The 25,439-nt window shown below is 46.5% G+C and overlaps 1 protein-coding gene across 2 annotated transcripts in view; it reads left to right on the forward strand.

The window, feature by feature from the left end:
• The window catches only part of cbfa2t2 (CBFA2/RUNX1 partner transcriptional co-repressor 2), a 39,494-nt gene extending 14,607 nt beyond the window's left edge, over positions 1 to 24,887 (forward strand). The window contains exons 1-11 of one of the 2 annotated variants that reach the window (XM_069678602.1): positions 1,982 to 2,474; positions 13,903 to 14,061; positions 14,238 to 14,479; positions 14,578 to 14,667; positions 16,531 to 16,715; positions 16,805 to 17,058; positions 19,692 to 19,777; positions 20,052 to 20,244; positions 21,582 to 21,650; positions 21,872 to 22,062; positions 23,157 to 24,887. In XM_069678602.1, coding sequence (XP_069534703.1) covers positions 13,929 to 14,061; positions 14,238 to 14,479; positions 14,578 to 14,667; positions 16,531 to 16,715; positions 16,805 to 17,058; positions 19,692 to 19,777; positions 20,052 to 20,244; positions 21,582 to 21,650; positions 21,872 to 22,062; positions 23,157 to 23,513 — 1,800 coding nt within the window. In that variant the 5' untranslated portion in view covers positions 1,982 to 2,474; positions 13,903 to 13,928 and the 3' untranslated portion in view covers positions 23,514 to 24,887. Of the gene's footprint in view, positions 1 to 1,981; positions 2,475 to 13,902; positions 14,062 to 14,237; positions 14,480 to 14,577; positions 14,668 to 16,530; positions 16,716 to 16,804; positions 17,059 to 19,691; positions 19,778 to 20,051; positions 20,245 to 21,581; positions 21,651 to 21,871; positions 22,063 to 23,156 lie in introns of those variants that run through there. The other variant, XM_069678601.1, reaches the window with a different exon arrangement.
• Positions 24,888 to 25,439: the final 552 nt, after the last annotated feature.

The following is a 25,439-nucleotide window of genomic DNA, read 5'->3' on the forward strand; positions in this document are numbered from 1 at the left end:
TTCAGGAAGAAAACCAAATAGAAGTAGTATCCAGGTGACCGGGCCGCTTTGAACACTCCTAAAATTCAGTCAGTCATCACAGATTTAACCATTTATCGCCGAATGGAAATACAGTTATGCTTGGCGCTGACGGCTCTACTCTTACGTTGCTTCCTGGGTTAGCGTGCAGCATGCTACGGCTTTCCAGGGAGCGCAATGCAAAACCCCCTCTGGTATACAGAGAGGGCACAAGGCTTCAGATAAGAAAGGTGGAGGCATTGTCAGTTGCAGCAGGTATGAGTGAGTTGCATTGCATTGTGAGTTGCAGGAAGTTGCATTTAAATGGGCCGCCTTGTTGTGAGAAGCGGCTCTGATTGGTGCGTTACTAAACGATGAATCAATCAGCAGGCTGGCAGCTGGTTACAGTACGACTTCCATGTCCTGCATGAACTAAGGTGAATGACTTTGGTGTCTAAAAATATTACAGCTTATCTTATGGAGATGTTGAATCAGAAACTGAGTGCTGTTTCTTTTCATCTGCTGAAACCTCGTCTGTCCTGTAAGCCACCAGAAAGCTGCGGTAGAAATGATAAAATCAGACTTTAGCTGCATTTAAACTGTAACTTGAGTGAATGTATTTTTCAGCCCACGATGAGAGCAACGGCAGAGGACTCCAGTGAGCATGCCCACTCTTCTTCCACCTGCGTCATCACACCTGGCTTTAAATCCAAGTCTGCTTGTACTCTTTGTCCATTTAGTGGTGTCAGTTGCAGCTCACCACCTACTATGTGCTATAATAGCATGCTGGTTACAGTAGCTTCAGATGGGAGGCCTTCCTCATCTCTCCATCTCTCCACCCCCTCCCTCTGTCGCTCTCTCACAGCCACCTGGCCCTGCCTCTGAGCCTGCTGGCTGACCAGATGCACCCTGAATAAAGGCGGCCGTCGAGGAGAGAGAGGAGGGGAGATAGAGGTTATTATGGGTGATTATTCGGTCGCATCTAGTTTCTGACATGTAGTGTCAGAAAATAAACCTTTTACAATAAGTTAGAAACTCTTAGATGTTATATTTGTGAGGACTAACAGTGTGACTCCACCTTAGGTTATTCAGTGCTGTTGGAAGTGTGTGTACGATTGTGCATGTCTGCAAAGACAAGGGGCACCACCTTCTCTTAATGAACCGTGTGTGTTTATCCGACAACATTTATTTGCTTGTTTGTTTACTCAGCCAAGTGTCTGTGGATTCTCACACGTCGAACATGTTCTCTCAATTGTCGGCAGTCTAATCAAAAGCAGATGAATGTCTTATTAACCCCCGGCTCAGGATGAACTTAGCACCATCCTCTGCGCTGTCTCCAAGTGAACTGATGGAGGGAACAAATGAAGCTCGCAGACCGCCCATTCTCAGCCACGCAGCCTCCATTATCTTAACCTGCATTGTCTCGCCTGTGCGAGAGGCATAAATCAGGCGATGATCTGAGTTTAACTCAGTGAAGATGGAGCGTAAGAGCGTAAGAGAGCAGGAGAAGGAGAGAAGAATAACTCATTCATGCTCCTCAAGTGTCCCCCGATGGGTTGGCTGGCAAAGCGGCCGCATTAAGGAGCTGAGACAAAAGAGGAGCATCAATGAAAGAGGCTTCAGGAGGAGGGGAGGGAGGAGGGGGGAGTTGGTATAAAAACATTTTAAAGGGAGATCCCCACTTCTCTTTTAGGGGTAAAGGGCAGCGTGTTTGAGAAAGGACCCCCTCCCTCACACACACAAATGCAGATGCACGCACACACACTTTTGTCCCCCTTGGCACGGCTTCTTGTTTAGCCTTTAGGTGCCAAAGCAATTAGTTATGTTAATTGCAAGGGCCATCGCCGGTGAATGCATAGAGCCAGTCAGCAGTGGATGATTGGCCGGGATCCATCCAAGGGGGGAACTGGTGGGGGAGGAGGAGGAGGGGGCTCTGGGGGAAGGTGGGGGTTGTGACGTAGGCGGAGCACCCGGGCCCCGTGAATACAGAAGAGAAGAGAGTGTGTGGGAAAACAGGGGAGGAGCTAGAGAGAGAGAGAGAGAGAGAGAGAACGGGAAGGTGGGAGGCTCAGAGCGTGAGAGAGCGAGCGCAGGAGAGGACGCGAATTCACAGAGAGAGAGTTAAAGGAAATAAGTAGAAAAGTGGAGGCAGATTGAGCGAAAGAGAGAGTAAGAGGGAGAGAGAGAGCTTCACACGAGAGAAAGAGGACACAGAAAGAAAGTAACGAGGGAGATAGTGTGTGTAGTGCAGCGTTGAGCTGGTCTGCTGGGTTATCTGTCTCCATCTGGGTGCCATCTGTGTCTCTGGCTCTGGCCTTCGCCACACTGGAGCTCACATATGTGGGAATGCAAACACATGCCTGACATATGAAGGCGTGGAGTCACAGAAAGAGACAAAAAGGATAAGAAGGCACACACCGCGCCGCTGCAGCTGACTTCTCTCAAAGGACTGAAGAGTGGACTCTACTAGAGTGGAGGTAGGGGAGAGGAATGTCTCTGTTTGGGTCTTTACATCAGGGGAAAGTGGTTATTTATCTCTATTTGTGTGTCTGCTTGTGCAAACGGTGCGTTTTTGAAGTGTGTGTGTGTGTGTGTTTGTGCATGTGTGTGTTCCATCCTAAATCCCAGAGCGGCTCTGTACTGTACAGATGGTGCCTCATCCTTTCCTCTTTATCTCTTCATCCTCGTCCTCTGAGGTAGGAGGGATGAAATAGTCTGCTAGCTTCCTTTTTCTGCTGCCATATGGACGAAACAGTTCTGATTGCTTCGGAGACTCTTGAATTTTAGAAGATTACAGTCTCTTATATTTATTGAGATTGTGAACCTGCCGTTCAGCCTCAGAGCAACTGCAAAGAAGTAGTGCTATTTTACTTTCTCGCACTTATTATAGTCTTGTTAAACGCTCTGGAAACTTACAGTGTTTGGCATCATGTGGTGCAATAGTAGCATATTTTTTAAATGGATGTCGTGTCAGTCTGACATCTGAGGTTTTAGCAATGTTCCAAAACATGTTCCTCATATCTTTTTTTTGAGCACAAAGCAGCTACATTCCTGCTTCCAGCAGCCCAAAAAAGGAGCCTTCTGTTGTTTCTTTGCTTTTCAACTCTCCCTGATCCCGTCCCATCTGTTTCCACTTGTGGCAAGAAAACTGGAATCTACCTGCGAGGATTACGATTTCTCTTTTTTTTTCCATCAGTAATACTTGTGTTTAAACATCACAAACTGCTACCTAAACCCTGCAGGGTTATTGGCTCAGTGTGAAAGAGGCTTGTTTCTGTCAGCTGTCATTTACTCCGATAGTAATCAGCTTTTCCACATGGCAGGCAGAGCAGAAGAAAATAGGTAAAGGAGACGTGTGCATCTGTTGTACAGTTTTCCCAGACATATGGGGAAGAGGAGGGGAACTGCTGTGTCCCTGTTTCATGCTGTGCCTACATGTTATACATCTCCGACAACAGTGGGAATGGGGATCCCAGCAGAGTGCTAGATTATTGCACCATTATTGGCACTGTTGCAGCAACCTTTTTGGATTAACTTTCACTTTTAGCTAGGTAGAGACAATGTTTCCTTGGACGAGGAGGTGTGTGAAGGAGAAGCAGACAGAAAGGGGGGAAAAACAGACCTGGCTAGTGTCAAGCCAGGCCAGACCAACCCAGTCCATCAGGGAGATAGGAGAGACCAACTGTCAGCTGCACAGTCTCAAAGCAGAGACCCCTGTCTGCTCTGCTGGACACTGTCACACTCCTGACAGCAGCCTCTGTTCTGCGTCTTTGTGTGTGCAGAGAGTGTGTGCACACGTCAAGGATGAAGACTTTATTTTATTCATAAAATCACCTAAACGTCCATTCATTCTTGATAGGAAGTTGCTGTTTTTGTCATGGATTAATATGGCTTTGATCACATGTTGTGAGGTTGAGTCTAAGGAAGTGTGTGTTTGCATGTGTGTACCAGGTGTCCTGTAGACACCCTGTCTGCTCGAGTACAAGGTTGCTCGTCTTACAGCTTTCTGTAGCTTTTTTTCTCTCTTAACCTCACTCCCAGCTGTGACTTTCCCTGCTAATAAATAGAGGAACAGACCACCATGACCCTCGCTACACCCTGCGATAATCTAAAGAATTCATCCACAGAACACCCTCCTTTTTTTTCTCCAACACTCACATTCACACAGAACAGAGCAGCTGCTTCAACGCAGGAAGTGCTCTATTAGTTCCAGTGGCGAGGACTGTGATATCTGGCCCCCGGGGTTCAATGAGAGGTTGTGCGTTTCAATGTGTGTGGACTTGAAAGGGTTAGCTCATTTACTCAACAGAACAGTCACTACAAGTAGCGCTCTGAAAGATAGTTTCATCACGGAGAGCGTCTCCTGACAGTGGCTCGGTTTGTGTGTGTGTGTTAGCGAGTGTGCAGACGCATATCTGTGTCAATGAGCATCGAACCACCTGCGCTCCCCCCTTTCTCCTATTGCACCCTCAGTGACATTGTATGGGAGCTCCTTGTGCTAAGTGCATGAGTCAGGGGTCTCTTGCAGGGGTCTAGTGACCCTTTGCTGCCCTGAGAGACCCGCTCAGTGAACCAAGACAAGTCCTTTATTTTCAGTGTTGGTGTGTTTTGAGCAGGAAGTGTATCAGCACATATTTAAAGGGCTGTGAAGTGACCTCAATGAATTCATCAACCAATTCAATTCGAATTCTGATGTTCTTAATTGAGATTAAGTGCCTATGTAAGTAAATGAATGATAGGTAACAAAATATAAACTAAACTGAACTAAACTAAACAAAAACTATTTGATAAGTTTGGGGCTCTAGAAGCTGCATTAATCATCTTTTAGCTAAAAAGCAGCCACAACAGTCAATACAACACAGATGCTAACATGTTAGCAAACAGTTTCCTAGCTACTTATCCAACAAACACAGATAAATATTAGCATCCCACTGATGTTTTGAGGGCCTCTGAATCTAAGCTCAATGTCTGCTAGCATTTTTTGGTCTCACCGAAAATGTTTGCGTCGTTAGCTTGCAAGCTAGCTCAACTTTCTTCATTGGACATTTGTCTAAAACTCATCCCTTAGCTTATTTGAGCTAACATGTAGCATATACGCTGTTTGCCTGAGCTTGTTAGCTAAAACATTGTTGCTTTTCCTTTTTTTACTCTGGCTTGATAAGAGCAGTGAATGTAGAACAAAGAATCAAACAAGTTAGCTAACAGTAGTTAAAACCTGCGCAGAGGCAGCTTATTGATTCTCGGTGTGTTTAGCAGTGCTAGCTACTTTTTGACCTTACACATTTGAATGTTGAAATACACTGAAAAGGGAGCCTTTGAGCTAGACTTTTCCATTTTTAGCCAGGAAGGCAAACATATTAGGCGTTTGAGCTTGAGGAAAGAGGGCTATTTCTAAAGCTAAACCCAAAACACAACCGTTGTGTTCAAAGGCAGTTGCAGTAGCGTAGAGAAATGGTTCTAACTTATGTTGTTGGGTTCGTGGGTGGACAAGAAATGGGTGGTGCCGCCTCTCTCCATGGTTTTGTCTGTCATAGTCATTATTTTCTCCTTTGCTTCTCTCTCCTTCTGTGAATCAAAGTGAGTGTACTTCCACTAGCAAAAAAAACTCTTCCTGCCTTTTACCGTTGCTTTGCTGTGACTAAAAACTTTAAGTAGACACAGTCACACTGACACTTTCAGAATAAGTGTTTTCAGGACATATAAAAGATACACCGTGTTCTTAAACATATGTTCCCTCAAACCAACACACCATGAACTCACAATAACACTCATCAAAAACACGCCTCTGCCCACAAACACGCTCATCCTCCACAGCTATCTGTCTCATTCCCCTCTTTGTTTTGAGCACAGCTGGCCTCTTTGTTTTACTTATCTGTCTCTCTCAGCGGCTGTGGAGCTGTGGTCTTTTATACAGCTGGGCTAAGCTAGCCCGCAGCTCTGTTTACGGACTCCATGGACCAAGCTCTACCTACAGCTCAGCTTTGATTCACTGCATCCACGAAAACCTGAGGGCGTCAGATTACTCATCTGTAGAGTCGGTGCATGGGGAAGGATTAATGTCTTTGTTTTACTACAATACAGTAAGTCGAACTGTTTGTGGTTTCTCATGAGTTTTGTATAATTGCTCACTGATGTGAGTCACTTGCTAGCCCAATTAGAAGAAGGGTTACATGGCGAAAAGGAAGAGCTGTTAACCATCGTGTTTACTGTCAAGAAACCCTGATCCTTCAACTTCCATGTAAAGGTAAAGGTCCTGAGATGAACCAAAACATCAACGCTCTCATTCTGGGTCAAAGCAGGCTGTGTAAATATCTTCAGCATGGCTCGTGTTGATCGCAACATCTGGTTGGACCTGCTCCCAGGCCATTTGGCTGTTCGGGCCTCTGACACCTGGTCTGAAACAGGCCAGCCTTCATGTGTGCTTTGTTTTCTCATGTCCAGAGCTTGTATTTTCTTTTATGGACTACCGTGACTTACGAGTTCAGAGCGTGTCTGCGTAGTTATGTCGAGTACAGAGTTGAGGGAAAGCAGGCTGCAGGTTTAGATGATAGTGTAATGTATGGGAGCCACCCAGTCTTAATCCTGCAGACACACATGATGATATGTATCCTTGCCGTGTGTCAGGGGAGCTCTATATGTCTGCACATGACTTTTGACGCCCTGAGTAGAAACCTACAGGCGCGGGGAAAAAATTATTGGCAGCTAATTTTAATGCTGTCTTGTTCCTCTAAATGCTGCATCTGAGTGTTTTTCACTTTGCGGTCTTGGTTTTTAAAGCCTCTCCGGGCTCCGGGTGATTGATGGGCAGGCTAACCAATTTGCTACGGAGAGGTGAGAAGGGTTGTAACCAGATAGGCAGATAATCTACTGGCCTCAGAGAAGGGAAGCCGGTGTGGGAGAGTCCATGTGTGTTGTGGTTTAAGGTCATGATTGACAGGTTTGAACTGTCCGTGTTATGTCACAGTTGTGTTTTGTGTGGGTGAGTGTATATGTGCCTCGGGCAGGCCATTGCACAGGTGTGTGTGTGTGTAACTTTAGGGATAAGTGTGCTCTCTCTGCTCAGCCGATGACAAACGCAACACCTGGTAAATGGGGCCAGCACACATATGATGACACACATCCACTTCCAGCTCTCGCGGCCCAGCTGTGTGTGACGCAGCCGTGTGTGTCTGTGTTTAATAAAGTTTGTTGCTCTTTGAATAAGGCACATTCATTTGACGCAGTGGCAAGTTTTGTATCCCCGACTGTTTTTAAAGTCACTTCAGTTTACTCTGCTCGCTCTCCCCGTGCTCTGACCTCATGTCCACGTGGACACTGTCCGCTCTGGCTGTCCGAGCTCTGCCAAACCTCCCCTCCCTCCTCTGCTTCCCGCATCACATCACTGCCTCTCTTTTACTGCTCATTCTTACTTTTTATGGACGACGTCTGTCTGCCTGCCTGCCTGATTTGCCGTCCCCTATTTCGCCTTCTCTCTCTCGCTCTGCCACTAAGTACATTTCCATCCCTGGGTGTGTTTTTTTTTCAGCCTGTGGCATGCTGGATTACAGCAGTGTTATTGTAATCATCTCGCTGAGTAAGGGGGTAATATGAGGGCATTTCTCACCATCTCTCAGTCTTAGAGAAACAAGTTCATCTGTGTCTTCATGTCAAAGTCTCACACCTATACCTCTGCCTATGTCCTCTCTTTCCCCCGTAGGTGTCCCTCCTTCCCCTGCCTGGCTATGTACACATCTCTCTCCTGGTCCCCCCCCCCTTACTGTCAACCTTGCCACCTCCCCGCTCCTCCCCTCCCGAGCAGAACGAGGAGCAGAGTGTTGACATTGGGTTTTGTCCAAATATGTAGTCTACAGGGCTGGAAGGTGGTAATGAGAGCCAAGAAAAACAGCCTGGCTCGGAGTCTGACAACTAGACTTGTCTTTCAAATGAAAACAGTATTTTCTATCCTTGTTATTCCCTCCCGGCCTCCCTCCCTCCATCCCTCCCTCCCTGCGAGCATCGCCGCGTCTCCACCTCTGGTGCCTCTTATTTGCAGAATAACTTCTTATTCCTGTTGCTGCTTGTTCCACACTGTTGCACCAACCTCATTTGAAAATAGTGCAAGTATGTGTATTTTTAAATGACCAATATAAACATAGATTTACAACATTTGAGTTGCTGTAAAATTTAAAGCCGTATAAAATGTATTGTAAAAAGTATCTGATGACTGCTTATGTGGGTTTAAGGCAACTGTATAAAGGCAACAGTTGAGGAGGTGTGGGTCCCAAGAGAGCAATAATATAAATGAAGTTGATTGAAATGAGGACAGGGGAGGGTGTCGCCTCATTTTCAGAAACTTGACACCACACACACACACACACACACACACACAAGCAGAGAAAACGCCTTTAAAATAGTGCTTGAACCTGTTGTTTAACTATGACGTTAAAACAACACACCGATACCGAGAGAGACCACGCACTGTCGAATTATCTATAAGTGGATGTAGTGAGTGTTTGTGCTTGTCTTTGCGGTGTGTGTGTGTGTGTGTGTGTGTGTGTGTGTGTGTGTGTGTGTGTGGGTGGAGGTCAGAAGGGAGCGCAGGATAGAGGAACAGATGTGTGCTGTATTGTGGTGGTGTGCGTGGACGGACGGGGACCAGGTGCAGCCTTTGTCTCCTCGGCATTTAAGTCCACTCGCTTGCATTCAGCCGCCTCGTGCCTCCCCCTCCTCCTCCCTCCTCCTCTCCTCGGAGGGCAGGCATAAATGTGTGTGTGTGTGTGTGTGGAGGTGGAGGAGGGGACTGCCTTGGCTTAGTGGAGGAGGCTCCAGCAGTCCCTTCTGCACCCCTCCTCCTCCTCCCTCACAGGTGACTGTTGGAGGTCCCAGCTGGCCAGCTCTTGGCCGATTAGATCCATATGGTACAGGAGGAGGAGGAGGAGGAGAAAGAAGTGCCTATTAGTTGCATGGGAGCTGAGGGAGCTGTTAGCTAGTCCCTTTTTTTGCTCTGAGATGCAAGACAACTCAATGTTTTGATTGCTTTTGTTTCATTTCACTTTTTTCTCTCCCGTAAGGCCCGTGTCGTACCTTTATGTTAACTCTGGGGTTTGTTTAACTATCATTCCTTCTAGATCATTTTTAAATCTATTGTTGTTTTCACAGTTTGAAATGTTTTCATAGCTGATTATGCCGTGTCTCTGTTAGCTGTTCAAAACTAGCGATTAGCCCTGTATTTGTGTCTCAAATGTGTGGGGTTGATAATACTCTACTTAAAGATAACACATTTGTGAAGTCTGATGTCTGTACCCTCATGATAGAGTAGGCTACATGTTTAGCCTAGCTTAGAGAAGCAATGGGTGAAAAAGACCACTCCGAAAAAACAGAACAAGTGTTTGTTAGCTGTCAAGCTAGCCACCAAAACTCCCATGTTTTAGTTGAGATGTTGTTTTTGTTGCTAATAATGCTAATAATCTCTGTTAGCTGTTCAGAGTATTTAGCCCGTTATTTGTGTTTCAAAGTGATGGAGTGCTAATAGACTAAATAAAGATAAAAGTTTAAGTCTGATTTCTGTACACTAATGGTAGAGCAGGCTACATGTTTAGCCTAGCTTAGAGAAGAAATGGGTGAAAAGACCACTCCGAAAAAACAGAAGAAGTGTTTGTTAGCTGTCAAACTAGCCACCAAAACACGTTAGCTAGTCCCTTTTTTTGCTGTGAGATGCATGACAACTCATTTCCGTTATTTTCACTCATTTAGTCCTGCGTCGCACCATTTTTATGTTAACTGGATGGTAGAGTAGGCTACATGTTTAGCCTAGCTTAGGCTAGCAGTGGGTGAAGAAGACCACTCCGAAAAAAACAAAGAAGAAGCTTGAGGCAACCCAAAACTTCTGCTATTTAAGTGTTGGCTTGTCAGCTTTCAAGCTAGCCACCAAAACACCCACGGTTTTATCCACAGGTTGGAAATGAGGAACTACGATGTGCTACTGAGGTGCTACGTGCGTACAGTTGCTGGTCAGAAAGGTACTTTGCATAAGCTAGCTCACTAAACCATTTAACAACAAAGCTAACTCAGTAAGTTAGCTTAATTTGAGTGTTTTTGCAAAGCTAGGCGCAACATATTCTTTCTTTATCTTTCCGTCTAACTAAGAAAATGTGTATTTCTTTTATTGGAAAAGGTATACTGATGTTGACGTGTGTGTGTGTGTGTGTGTGTCACATAGTTGTAGCATTGCACATAATCTCAATTGTCTTTTGGCTGATAAATTAGCCAGGCCTGCGTTACATCTTCTCTCACCTCATCTACATCGACAGGACAGAGATAGCAGTAACACTCACATCCCTTATCCCACACACACTTGCACACATGGTGCACAGCTGCCAGGGGGGGTTCAACTTCAGAGTAAAACCATGAGCTTAATAAGCCTCAACACTGAACACATTTATTTACACATCACGTCAAGTGTGATTTATTTGTCCCGACTCAAAGTAGGTTATCTGTCCTCATTTTACACGAGGAGGTAAATGAATGTTCTCTGTGCTTTATTTGTCTTCTCTGATTTCATTATTTAATAGATTGCTTTCAGTCACAGTCGTGGCTCAGTGGGAATCGCCCGGTCCTCTCTCTGTGTCTCTCTGTGTGCCTCATTCTGAATCATCACCTGCAGAGGCAGAGAGGCAATTAAAGCCGATTGAATGTTTTAATGCAGACGAGCGTCACCTGAAGCTGAACAAACAAGGAACACCTGGCTAGCAACAACAGCCATCACCACAGATGCGCATTACTTCCATCCCTGCAACGACAACTGTTGTAGAAAGCAAATAAGTAAGCCTGAGTAATTTACAAGACTATAAAACTTGTGTGGTTGAGAGGAGACGAGAGGAGGGCAGAGAACGGTACGGGCAGAATTCCTTTTACCTTTTGTTATAGAAGCCAAAAAATGTCAGAAGTGTACGTAAATCCTTGTGCTTGCCAGTTGACTTCAAAGTGTTGTCTATGCATCGTGGCATTTGCCTGTAATCCTGTTGACGCATGTTGAGGAGCTTTGTGTACCTTGCCTTTGTTCCATTAGAGCATTGATGACAGGTGGCATTTAGACCAGACAAACACCCCACATCCTCCTCTAAGCCAATATTCACCTGAGTTAACATCGGACCACTTTGTACACTCTGCGTGTGTGTGTGCGTGTGTTTTGCGGCTGCTGTGACAGCTGCATCCCCTGTGACTATATATGGTGGACTCAGGTGCTTGCAAGCCAGATGAAGTCATCCAGCTATGTATGCTGTCTAATTGACAGGCAGAGGCAATTCTCTACGGGCCGTCAGCGCTACATGCACACACACCTGATGTCTCCAGTTTTGGATGTACTTCTGGCACGGCCAACGAAAGACCCATGCTGCATCTTAAGATCGTGTGAACACAGCTGCAACCTAATTTCTTAATTCTATTCCACCATGTAAAGCACAATTAGACAGATGTACAATATGTTTGTGACTAATGCAGACCTGTCAGTCAAACACAATAGGCGTGCAAGAAGCTTTACAAGCATGACAGTCAATTTGGACTGAAAACCAGTGTTCGCTGCCAGCGGAGAACTGTTGATAATGTGTTAACAAGTACTTGTGAATACATTTCCATGCAACACTACTGTATAGCACACCCTGAATGCCCAAAATCCTAGCTCTTGGCTGCATGAAGTTGTTTACATGGTAACAGTGTTGACATTAAGGCCATATGCCACGCTGATTCTGTTATTGAGATGTCAGTCTAATTTCCTGGCCATACGGTCGGAGTGTGCGAAGCTTTGGAGCCGGTGTGTGTGTGCGCTGAAGGCAGCTTCCTGCGGTGCTCTGGCAGGCTGCTTGTATGGTGGGTATGACGGTCCAAATGTCTGCATAGATCCCTCCTTCCTGCCCCCTGTGTTGGTGAACAGGTGGAGCGATGGCAGGCAGGCCACACAGCTGATGAAGAAAAAGAGAGGGATGAAGCGGACTGCAAAACAGAAGGAAGAGCTGTCAGAGCTGTGTAACGAGTTGCAGACGTGCCAGATGTGTTTCAGAGGGCAGATTGACAAAGTGTGCTGATAGATCGACTCTACGGAGGGCAAACAGGGAGTGTCTCTGCATTCTTAATGGATTCTTAATTTCTGTACGTTTTTACATATTTTGCCCTCAAGACGCTAAAATAGTTTTACATGTGGTGCTGCTTTGTTTAAGGTTTTTAAGCGTTTTAAAAGTTTTACTTCCAGGTTTAAACGAACAACCAAAATGTATGTTGATGTTTCAGAATTGATTTATACTTTTACAATCATATCATGTAACACTTTCAAAAGATATTGTTAGAACGTTCAATGCTAACGTTAGCTGCTCAACTATGATGCCTTGCCTTGAAACACGGCCCTGAGCTCCCTCTGGATTCTCACTATAATAATGATGATGATGATATCTTTATTTTTATAGCATCTTTAAAAACAAGAGTTTACTAAGTGCTTTGACAAACCAGCGGTGCTGAACACAGTAGGCAGCAAAAGAACAAACAACACAGCCAGACACGGCAAGACAAAATAGTCAGTGTGAAGTTAAAGCAAGAGGACAAAAGATATAAAAACTAAGAAATACAGCAGATAGAAAATAACAGGTAAAAGCAATAAGAACACTAAATGCAATAGGAAGCAATAACTAACAACTAATCACATCACACAGACATCACATAAAAGTGAGTTATAAGAGATATAAAAGATTCTGCCAGCCTTATCCCCTCAGGCAGGTCGTGTTAAAGTCGAGGGGCCTTGATGGCAAAGGAACGATCTCCTTTAGATTCAGGCCTCGACTTTGGAACGACCAGAAGGCCCCTGCTGAGGATCGAAGGCTGTGAGCTGGCTCGTACGCTTTAAACAATTCTGCTACGTAGCTTTACATTGGATTTCCTGTTGCTGATTTTTGGTCACACCTATGAGGGTGCGTCAAAGATAAATGGCGGCCATGTGCATTTGCTGAATCCTTTATCCTGGGTACCGTTGAGCTACCTACTGACGGCTAACACTCCGTACTTAAAGCCTTTATAAAGTGGAACCCTGCAGCTCAAGGCCACGCAGAGTTCATAGCTGTGAAAAAGATATAAAGGGTGCCATTGAAGCCAAAGCCCTAAAACCATGAATCCACATTTAAAAAGCTGCTCTCTGCTGACCCATGACCCGCGGGACCGTGCTTGTCTATTAATCGTCCATTCTTGAAGCAGTTAGAAAGGTCTGATCCACTCTAAATGGAGACGGGTCCCGGCCTTCATGCATCTCCGGGAGACAAAGACGGCGTCTGATCCCACGTCTCCCCACCGCCACACCCCCCGTTGCACCCTCTCCGTACGCCTTATCTGGTGGTCTCATTCAGCGGCGATAGCATATTGAGAAGTTGCGTTTAACATTCAAAAGCTTTGCCGATCTTGTTAGTAAAGCGTGAAATAACCTCGTCCCTTTCTCTGCCTGTCTCTCTTTTTTCTTAACCCCCCCTCCTGCACGTTTGCTGGGGAGCTCAATGAGGGGGCATTCTTCTCCCACACAATGGCCTTCTTCAGCATTTCTTCTGTTATTGATCTGAATAGTTTGGGAGAAAGGGGCTAAACTTTAGACATCTGGCTCTGGTGGGGGGTGACAGGGTGGTTGATGCCCTGGCAGTGTGTGTGTATGATGTGAAGTGGGTTGGGGGGGGTTGTTTTCTTTGTGGTGATAGACCAGAAGCCTTTGCATTGATTTAAACCATTGAGCTGAAACTTGTCTTTTTATTTGCTTGTTTATTTCACTTGTGGATGCTTCAGTGAGTTAAATACAGTTGTACATTTGAGGGCGAGCGAAAGCAAGAAACAGGACAACAACATCTCGAACAATGTTCTGGTTTATGACCTCCAGCTGACCTCCATCCTCTTCTTTCTCTGCAGACAGTAGAGAGAAGAAGACCCCTGCCATGCCCGGTTCTCCTGTGGATGCTAAGACTCATTCCAGATCAGCCCCCAGCAGCAGCGCCAGCTCCACTATGCCACCCCTGCCCTCCGTAAACCCCAGCGGCCCTCGTCCGGCCTCCTTCTCCACCACAGCATGTGAGGGTCACTTTTCTTTTTTCACCCCAAGCAAACCCACGATGCAACTTCTCTTTGTATTCTATTCAAAAGCTGAATTCATAGCTTGTGTTCGGATGAGTTTTGACTTCAGTAAATGTGATCTTAAAACGTTTACTCAGGATCTGTTCATGCTAAATCTTGTCTTTCTTCCGCAGTGACAAATGGGAATCATCATTCCCCACCAACCCTGAACGCAGTGCCGTCTCCACCGCAGCGCTACAGCAACGGACCGTCCTCTTCCTCTTCCTCATCGCTGGCGAACCAGCAGCTGCCGGCCACCTGTGGGGCTCGCCAGCTGAGCAAGCTGAAGCGCTTCCTGACCACGCTGCAGCAGTTTGGGAACGACATCTCTCCTGAGATTGGAGACAGCGTGCGTAGCCTGGTGCTGGCCCTCGTGGTAAGTTCCTCAGATCTGATTATTAAAAACACAATTTGTTCTTCACGATGGAAGCATCAATAATGGGTTTCTGTAACTTAATTTTCCCTGTCTCCTAGAATTCAACAGTCACCATTGAGGAGTTTCACTCGCGGCTTCAGGAGGCCACCAACTTCCCCTTACGGCCCTTTGTTATCCCGTTCCTGAAGGTAAACACACCAACTTCCCCTCCACTTTCCCGCTGTATATTTGCTTTGCATTATTCCGTTGGATTACTTCCTTTTTTCCTCGCAGCAGTATTTTTCTTCCCTTTCTCGGTTGAGTTTTACACCCTCTGCCTGTTAGAATCATCCCGCCCTGCTAAAAGCATCGCCCCAACGTCTCCTGGCCGAGGTTTCCCACCATGCTGCATTATTAATCACATAATAACAGGCGATAAAGAGAAGGTCCTTGACATCAGCGTTACCCTGAATAATCTACAGGCAATCACATTACAGCTCGTGAGTCATGCTGGAAAAGTAATAGATTCATTTCACTTTATGACTGTGTTTCCAGGACACACTGCTGTTGTCTATAAATAGGCGTCTGTGTAGGTTTTCTAATTGAATAAACTGCCTCTCTGCAGTTCAAAGCCACTATCAAGATTTGCGTGTTGACTTGACAAGCAACAGATGAGCGTGTGTGTTAAACAGCCTCCTGAGCCCCTTTGTAACCAGGGGGAGTCGGCGAGAGTATACTTTTTAGGAGCTCCTCTCAGTAAAGCAGCCAATAAATCTTCAGTCGAGGTACCGCTGAAACTTTCAGCAGTCACATCCTCGACTGTTTTTCCACACTTACCTCTTAGTCACCTTTGGAGCGCCTCCATCTGTCTGTCTTGAGAGTGCCGAGACAAGAAACCTCTGTTCCCCTCCTTCTAGAAATTTATAACGAGGGGGTGGGGTCCCCACATCTTGATTCCAACTTCTTCAGAGTCTTAAAGAGAGAAAGAGAGCGAGAGAAAGTGGGAGAGAAAGAGACAGATGGGACAGAGTCAGGGGGTGAGGAAGTGGAAAAGAGAGAGAGGGAAAAGTGGGAACTCGGAAGTGTGAAACATGCCTATAAAGCGTTCCCTTCCCTTTTTATGGGCTCCAGTGCGCCATATGGAGCCGCTGTCCCGTTTAAAAGAGCATTCAGCTGCCAAGGCGCCGCCAATCTAGCATCCGCCCCGCTGAACCCGAGAGAGCCCTCTGCTCAACTGAAACACAGCACATGTGTTCGCTAGCTGGGGCCCCAGGGAAAGAGGGGAGGCAGAGGAGCATGGGAGACGGGCGAGCGAGAGCACAGGGGTGTTACAGAGAGTGGACGGTAACGTGAGAGTATCTGAATCTCTGTGAGGAAAGTACACCAATAAGGGGACGTGTCAGAGATCTGAACAGAGCACAAAAGGTCACATTGGAGGAGAAAGGGGTCCAAGTTTACAGAATCTGCTATGTGATGGTTGAAAGCGCAAGGAGGAGGTCACAAAATGAGAACAGTATGCTTGTTTAGTTGCTCCCTCTGGTAGAAGGAGCAAGGAAGTGCTGTAATTGCAAACACACCAGAGTCTGTTCCTAATTAGGGAAATGCGGGGAACAAAAGCGAGATGGAAAGATAGGACGGAGACAGTCGCAGAGCGAGAAGCAGACCACAGCCCAGTGAGAAGTGGAGCCTGTGTATCATTTGTTTTGAATGTTTTTAAGCCTCTGTAACATGTGCTGTGACAAACATATCATCCTGGTGGTGTGTGCGAGTGGTTAGGGACCAACTTCAGCAGCAGCCCAGAAAACTCAGCCGTTTTCGTTTGAGCTGGGGACGCCGCAGCCGCCATGGAGGCAGCCGCAGAGCAACACCCAGAGCCAAATTGAGCCTTACAGCCAGACCTCAAGGAGTCAGTGCCCCCCCTTTAAAACACCCGTCCTCCCAGCATGGCAGGGCAGATCTACACTTAGTCTTAACTCTGTTCAAGGATTCAACAAGCTGATTCTCTTTTTTCTGCCTGTGCCCATCTGTCCCACTTAGAATGAAACCTCATCAGTGTTTTTCCTTCTTGCCAGGCAAACCTTCCCCTTCTGCAAAGGGAGCTCCTCCACTGTGCACGGGCAGCCAAGCAGACCCCGGCCCAGTACCTGTCCCAGCATGAGCACCTCCTGCTCAGCACCACCATGGCCTCCTCTCCAGACTCGTCTGAGCTGCTGATGGAGCCTCCCGAGCCTGCCACCAAGAGACACAGCCCCAGCAGGTAGGATGAACTTTAAACTGTAAGTGGAAGTATACAACCTTTTAAACGTCTGCTCACATCTAAACCACCGACTGTCCTTTTATCTTCAGAGCTAAGGAGAATGGTTTCCACGAACGTCCACCAGTAGCCATGGAGCCCGCGGCGAAACGGATTTGCACCATCAGCCCTGCTCCCCGACACAGCCCCGCACACCCGCTGCCCATCAGCACCCAGCTTCACCCGACCCCTCCTCCCTTGCAGCACTACGCTCTGGACGACATCGCAGCACCACACATCCTACACCGCGAGCACAGCCAACGCATGCTGGAGATCCGGGAGCTCAAAGACAGGCCCAGACTTCCTGGTAAATACTGCAGATTTTGCACAGAACATTATTTTTGGCCAGGTGGCTCAGAGTGATTTTATTCCCTGAAAGTCCAAGTTGAGTCATGGCTGGTGCTCGTGCAACAAACATTTGCTCTTTTTGTGGCAGTTATAAATATATATATATATATATATATATATATATATATATCAGAGTTATGTGGCGGCGGTGGCTCAGTGGTAGAGCTACCATACATCCTTGTGGACATTAAACCAGGTATCAATACATGTGAACAGTGATACTCCTGCAAACAGCTCAAACACAACAATACACGACACTCTTTAGGAAAAACTCCTTAGGAAACTGCAAAGTTCCACTGCCACCTTGAGAACCTTCAAAGCAGCTCATTTTGTCCACTGGCACATGAAAATGGCTGAAATAAAATGGTACGCACCCAATCAGAAATTGGCAGCACCTGTGGTGATAAACGGTAACTGCAGGAGCACACTTCCCAGATATCCACACAGTGCTGCATGTGTGACGTCCACGGTCAGCTCCGGTTGTAACTCCTGATTTTCCTGGCTGACGGTCGCTTTCCTTTTCAGACTGTTTGCTTCATCTGAGCGTCGAGTTTGTTTCTTCTTCTTTGGATTTTCACTTCTTGTTGAAGTTGTATCTGTAGTCATCCATCTTTTCTTTGTTTGTTCAGCCATAGTAGATTACTGTTTACTCGCAACACTTGCAGAGAGCGGAAAAGCAGCCGCTTAGCTCCGCCTACCCTCTCTGGCAGACCAACCACTGCTGGCTGATGGAAAACGCGTCACTAACTGGGCGCCGCCACAGACACCCAGCCCATAATAATACTATATACTACAGATGCAAAGGCTTTCATCAGCGGGCCACAGGCTCAGTCACCATGTGTTACCTCATTCAGAGAGAGAGGGAGACTTAATCTTCAACATTATTACTTTAAGTTCTTGTACTTTGAGAAAGTACCCCAGGTAACTTTGTGGGGTAGAATATTGTCCCAAGAACTTAATTTAGATCCTGGTCTCGGCTGTTGAAACACACTGCGTTCTTCCAAAGGTTCCTAGTTCCTGGGAAAAGTCACTGCAGTGGAGGTGCAGCCTGAATGAGTGATTCATATAGAAATGAAAACACTTGAAAACACACACACACATATTTGGTGAGCGATAACGGGTGGTCTCGTGTTTGTGTAGCCGTCCCTGTATATCTGTGGAGTCCGCGTGTGTGTGTATAAACAGAGCCATACTGTCCAGGCCGGCAGGGTTGGATCTACTCTGGTGTATATCTACCCTCCATTTGGCAGCTTGTCAGCACACAGTGGAAACAGCAGTAGCTCACAGACGCGCACACACAGGAACAGAAACACACCTTGATATGTTCATGGTAGAGGTGCTGTGTTTACGAGGCTTTAGTCCCTTGTCTGACAGCCTCCCGCCCGCCTGCCGCCACTTAACTCATAGGCACACACACACACACACATAAACACATCAGTCCACACACACTCGTGGCTTTGAACTGATGAACACTGATGAGAACCAGGAGTAGGGAAGAGGTCGAGGGGAAGGCCTGTGTGTGTGTGTGTGTGTGTGTGTGTGTGTGTGTGTGTGTGTGTGTGTGTGTGCGTGTGCATGAGGGAATCATTATTCTCTTCAGCAGGCCCGGTGTGCATGTGGCCTCTTGTTGGCTGTTTGTTACTCAATTTTAAAAGACTGTGGTTTGCTGAGTCTTTGTTGTCAGCGTGTGTGTGTGTGTGTGTGTGTTTGTGTGTGTGTGTGTGTGTTTGTGTGTGTGTGTGTGTGTGTGTGCACGTGCGTTGGCATGGACATGCATCAAGTTGTCTTTGGGCTCTGCATGAGTACAAGCGTGTGTGTGTGCAAACTATTATAACAGTTAAATGTACAATTAGATATCGCTTGAGTCATTCGTTGTGAAATGACTGAATTGGAATCAGATAGCTGAGTGAATTAGTGTGTTTATATGTGTGTGTGTGTGTGTGTGTGTGTGTGTGTGTGTGTGTGTGCGCCTGTGATTGGTCCACAGTGAGTGTCAGAGCGGCTGGTTGTGTTTAGAAGTGGAGCCACTCCACTCAGCCTGAGTGTCTCCCTACTGGAATGCTGCGAGCTCCAGGAGGGGAGGTGCTAAGGGAGAAGTTTGGTGTGTGTGTGTGTGTGTGTGTGTGTGTGTGTGTGTGTGTGTGTGTGTGTGTGTGGTTGACAGCTGACTTCCAGATGTGCGTAGGCTCTGGGTGCTGGAAATCTGTTTTGCATCACAGACTTCTCCTTTTCTCTCTCACTCCACCTTTCTCGCTCACGATCTCAGATTCCATCCTGCATCTTTTGTTCCTTGTTCCTTGTTTACTTCACCTCGTTCCCGTCACCTTTAATCCTGGATGTAAAGAGGCGCTGTCTTCGACTTTTAAGGCCCGACTCTTCTTCTGTTTAAGGAAAATGTTTAGAGCAATCACAGGAGTTCTTGTGGTGAAGTAGTGAAGCTATGGCATCTAAAAGTTGAAGTGATTTTTGGAGCACAGACGCAGACATTCACACACACCTTTCACTCACTAACTGTCACTTGTGACTTGTCGTACATTAAGAAGAATGTTAATCACACCGGCCTGTGGTCTGTCTTGTGTGTGTTTTAATCAGGCACTAACGGAGGCTACCGCGAGGAGCCGGTGGACCACAGACTGACAGACCGAGAGTGGGCTGATGAATGGAGGCATCTGGACCATGTAAGGCTGCAGACAGACACCCTCACTGCTAATGGCTTGTGATATAGGAAGAATGTAAAGTGTAATTTGTCTTACTGAAGTCTTTCAAAGCATGAAAGCAACAAGACATCTACAGCACGTCTGAACACTGAAACACGGCACTCACGTTTTGTTGATTTAAGGGAGGATTTTTCGTCACTTTTGACCAGTAAAATAAGTTCATTCAGTGAGTTGTGATTAGATTAAATATCTAAAAGAAAGAAATCAATGAAATTGTGCCTGTCTTACTTTATAGGTCTTGAACTGCATTGTGGACATGGTGGAGAAGACGCGGCGGTCAGTGAGCGTGCTCAGACGATGCCAGGAGTCGGATCGCGAGGAGCTCAACTACTGGAGGCGGCGCTCGAGCGAGCAGGAGGACCCACGCAAAGGAGGCTCGGGCTCCGCTCCTTTTTCCAAGACACACAGCCCCCACACCGCAGAGCCGGGTACGCGCCGCTTCATCCAATTTTAGTTCTGTTGGTGCGCCGCAGAAACCGAACCCTTCTGTTTGCAGATTGCTGTGATTGGTGCCTGTTGTTTTCCACGAGGGAAGATTCCCACATGAGCAGCGGGATGACGCCAAACCAGAACACTTACAGGGACAGTTCACCCAGATAACTTAAAAACTATAGTAGCATCTAGCAGTGCAGAAAGTTTGGAGACATCCACTTGAAGGCTGGAAACTGCTTTGAATATAACCAGTCAATTTACATTCATCACAGCTTGGTAAAAGGGGCTGCTGCAGAAAACCTTCTCACAGCCGAGCAGAAGCGTTCACCCCCTTTGACCTTTTAATTTTTTCCACAACTAAAAACCTAGACCCTGAACCATGAAGCAGCGTGTAGGACTCAAACATCATGAAGTGTCCTTAAACTTCCTCAAAGTTCTGAACACCACTAAGGACAGCCTGCCTTCTTATTCATACTCTGTACACCGCCTAGTGGCCAGTGACAGAACTGCAGCTAAGACAAACGTGTTGGTGAGTCCGTCCGCAGTGAGTCCCCCCACTCTGCTGTGTACTGGCACGGTCCTCTCCGAGCGCCAGCCTTGCCGTCCCCCTGCTGGTCCATAGTCACAGACAGGTGCCAGGACCGGCCTCGGCCATATCGGCCACAGAAGGGCCGTCCTGCCGTCCTGCAGGCTCAGAGACCCAGAGCTGGCTCGCTCGCCAGAGCACCATCTGGGCCCCCAGCCGGGAAGCCTGCCTGCCTGCTCGCTCGCTCGCTCGCCTGGGCTGAGGAAGACTATAGTGGGGGTGGATATTGCGGCGGGATGCATGTATGCAGGCTCGGTAGCAGGGAGAGGATGTAGATGAAGGAAGAGAGAGACGGAGGAAATAAGAGATGGGGAAAGAGGAGATGAGCCAGGTGGCAGTGATGGAGAGAAAAAGAATTGAGATGCAGGGAGAAGGAGAGATTTGAGAGAACAGACAGAATGTTGACACAGCTTGTTGGTCCGCGATTCCCTCCAAGCCAAACACATTCCTTTCTAAAGCTGTCAGATCTCAGATCAGTCCAAGACTCTGATAAACAACAATTACGATGGTCGTGTGGCCTAGATATGCAGACTCGTGTGCATCTACAACAAAATAAAAGACGACGAGATGACAAAGATAATATGCTGATAGCATCTTTGGCCTTTCTTTCTCTCTGTCTTTGTGAGCACCTGTTACCTTGATTGTGCTGTCAGTCACAAATTAAACCGTTATTCTTACAATTAATCATCCTAATATCTTTATAAGCCCTGGCAGGTGCTAATCCCTTCTGTCTCTGCCTCCCCGCAGACTCCCAGCGAGACTTTGCTCCTCGGCCAGGCTCAGCATACGTTACAGACGAGATCTGGAGGAAAGCGGGTAAGAACACTATCAAATTAGAATTTAATTATTGAGTTATTGAAAACATGCAAATATAATAACATATAAAGTTAATCATAATGCATTTTACGTTGGCAATAATCAAGATGACAGAAAAGCATTGGGAGATAGAGCTCACATAACAATTGGTGCTGATCTGGGGTCTGTTGTTACTGATGAAGGTGAACAGAGTTTAAACCACTTGTTTCCTTGATCCTCAGAAGAGGCGGTGAACGAGGTGAAGCGTCAGGCCATGGACGAGGTCCAGAAAGCCGTGGCAGAGGCCGAACAGAAGGCTTTCGAGATGATCGCCTCAGAGAGGGCGAAGATGGAGAAGACTCTGACTGAGGCGAAGAGGAAGGCCAAAGAAGACGCCATCTTGGTCATCAATGAGCAGGAGGATTCCAGCGAGGTGAGCGGAGATGTAGATACAGATGAACTATTGTTTGTTCCTTGTCTTAAAGCCACACATGACTATGACCTCATTCTGCTGCCCCCTCTGTACGACGTCTTTCAGCTCTCGGTTTTGTTTTCCTGGCACGCAACTTTGGGTTCACTCTCACCACTTGTGTGACAGACATCTGTTTTCAGTGAAAAACCTCAAAACCTCAACTGTTAGCTATTTGTCCAGCAGCAAACAGGAGACAGACGAAGACACAGTGGTGCAATTAGCAGCCCAAACTGAAGCTTAAGACTTCTCTCAAGCTTTGGTGAAGGGAAGGAGAGTTAATACTGGACTTCAGTTTGTCTTTAGTCCAGGAACAAGGCAAGAGTTAGGGACAATGTTTCTCCTTATCTGTCTGCTCAAAGAGCCAGTTCGACGAGTTTAGACCAGGGTCCTATCATGCTATCACAGGGAGCTAATGTCATTATGGTAGAAAAAAATGCAGTTTTTCTCTGTGCCTTTGGAGGGCGCTATCTGCCTCTCCAACGGGCCCTGGAAAACCTCCGCTATACGACGTAAAACACGTCATCTGGCGGAGGCCAGGGAGCTCGCTAAACTACACTTCCTCAATCCAGGACGCCGCCTCCGACGTCACGTCTCGTTCAGAATCGTCAGGTTTGAAATGTCGACTGCAGACCTGAAGATGTTTTAGACGATCCACCGATATATTCTCATCGTGTTTCATATTCTGTCCCGCTCTGAGCCGTCGCCTGCAGCGGTAGTATTTCACTCCAGCGTCTCTCGCTGGTCCGTTCCTTTCAGAGGGAGGGGCGCAATGCATGCTGGGTGTTGTAGGAATGTAGAATAGGAGAAACAACGAGCTGTTTGTACGACTTTCTCCACAGCTGTGGCGCCAATTTAAAATACTATTGACGATTACAGAGAACACCAGCTTTGACTGACAGTGGCTTTTTCCAGGGGCGGACTGCTCCTTTAAAAAGCCATTGTTTGTCACCCTAACAACTTAAAGGGTGATTATATGTCAATGTTGGGGCCTGCTACATTTATTTTGAAGAGGCCGACCCAAATAAAGACTAACTCTCTCTCTTTGTTTTCTTCAGTGTTGCTGGAATTGCGGCCGCAAAGCCAGCGAGACGTGCAGCGGCTGCAACGCCGCGCGCTACTGCGGCTCCTTCTGCCAGCACAAAGACTGGGAGAGGCATCACCTCATCTGCAGCCCAGGACTTCAGGCTCAGCCCAAACCAGTTTCTGCCATCACTGCGAGCAGGGCGGCTGCCGTGGCCTCAGCGGCAGCAGCAGCAGCAGCAGCAGGGGGGTCTCCTATCTGTCTGCCCGGGGTCAAAGCCCCCGACAGCGTGCCCTCAATCTCCAGCCCTGGTGGAGAGAAGGCTTCTGTCGCCTCCCGCTCCTCCACTCCCTCCACCCCGGCCTCGGCCCCCGAGACAAACGGACACTAGGAAGGTGAAGGACATCGGTGGTGGACGTGTCACCTATCCTCGTGCTCAATAGGGAAGAACTGAATGAGCAGGCAGAGGGAACTATTTGCGGGTTAAGTTAGGATAACAGATTTTTCATCATACTCTTTGGCAGAGAAAAAAGGACAGATTATGGATGACTGTCTGAGTGATATGTCAACTGGGACTTTGGCTTTGGCACAGAACAGAAGGACTCGTCTCGAATGCCTCCATTGGACGAACAGATCTCCCTAACAGATGGAAACGTGTTTGTCTGCGTCCAAAAAAACCCTGAATCTTGGATCGACGAGGGGCGGGAAAGAAACTGACGATTGATCCGAGTTCATCTCTGGCAGCGGGGAGAGAAGTTATGAAAGAAAGACACATGATATGAAAGTAGATTAAAAAAGTCAGATATAAAGATGCCTCCCCCTCGAAAAAATACTTTGTTGTGTATAAAGTTAAGAAAGGGAGGAGGACGGTGTAAACAGTGTGACAGTACCAGCCACGAAGCATCTGTCACCACACGACGCAGGAGTCCCTGCAGCTCTTCTGTACACATGAATATTTGCTCGCCAACTTCTTGTCAGGTTTTCTTATGTGTGAATGTCAAACGGTCGTGACGTCAGTGAATATTGTACAGCATATTTTGTCAAAGCAATATAAAAGTCAAGTGTTCGGGTACTTTAAGACGTTTCTGCATCACCAAAGTTTTCAGTGGCTAAAAAGAGAGAGTCTGTAACTGTCCTCGTGAAGATTATACACTAACCCCTCATCATATCTACTTTTATAATGAGCTTAACTCCGGTCACCCTTTTGTTTTCTTCGTGTCTGATTGAAAGACATTTTCAAAGAGCAGAGAGGAAAGATGCAGTTTAAAGTTTATTCTGGTTGCAGTTTCATTTTTGGCACTTGTTCACGTCATCAGTTTTGTAAGGCAGGGTCAGATGTCGCTCCAAATCCTGCCCCGTTGAAATGTTCGCACCGGGACACTAGAGCTGATAAAGGACGACAAATGAATCCTCTTTAAATCTACCAACAGGAGGACATTTCCACGGTGCAGGTTTGGAGCAGCTAATTTGTACCGCGGAGAATCTCAGGAGCTAAACTGTATGTGTTTGTACAGATCTTTCTTTTCCTTCATTTCTTCTGTCACAGTTAGGTTAAAGGTCAAAGGTTTAGTGAGGAACTTTGATTTGTTGTACTCTGCTGTTTCACTGTCCTTCGTTTCGTTTATTGTAAGATGACTTTGTAAAGAATATTATGAGAGAATGCCTTTATTTTGTGAGCCACGGTTTCCTTTGTTCCTTACACACGTTTCTTTTGTTATGAGGCATCACTTCATATGACAAAAAGATATCTTGACATGAAGTATGAAATAAAGAAATAGAAATACTTCAGCATCCTGTTTCTTCTTTTCTCTCAATCAAGGACGTGTTAAACGAATAAAAACATCAGAGATGGTGTCAGAAGTATGAAATAAAACATAAATATGCTATATAACCACACCATTAACAGCATTAGGTAAATATACCTTTGTGTTACACTCTTGAATATTGTGGATAAATAATAATAATGTCATCGTGTGATATTTCCTCAGCAACGTCTGCAGAAAAAGTGTTTTTAAATCAACATATACAGTAAGGTAGAGAGACGAACACTCTCTATTGCAGTTGCAGTGAAATAAACAGAATGTTCATGAAACATAAACCTCGTTGGGCGTTTTTCACATCCAACAGGAGGCAAAGCTCAGGTGTTGATAATAACTTTAACAATGGTTCTGTTCTGTTCAGGTGTCTGAGAAAGCCATGACAGGCAGGCAGCATGCACACAACCAGGACCATGAAATTGACGCAGCTAAATGGAATACAGCCATCATTAATGCTGCTATAAACACCTGTGACTTTCCTCCTGTTGGGTGTAAAAATG

Source organism: Semicossyphus pulcher, unplaced genomic scaffold (assembly GCF_022749685.1).
Source record: "Semicossyphus pulcher isolate SPU_LCO1_2020_fin unplaced genomic scaffold, fSemPul1.0.p SCAF_3, whole genome shotgun sequence".
NCBI lineage: Eukaryota > Metazoa > Chordata > Actinopteri > Labriformes > Labridae > Semicossyphus > Semicossyphus pulcher.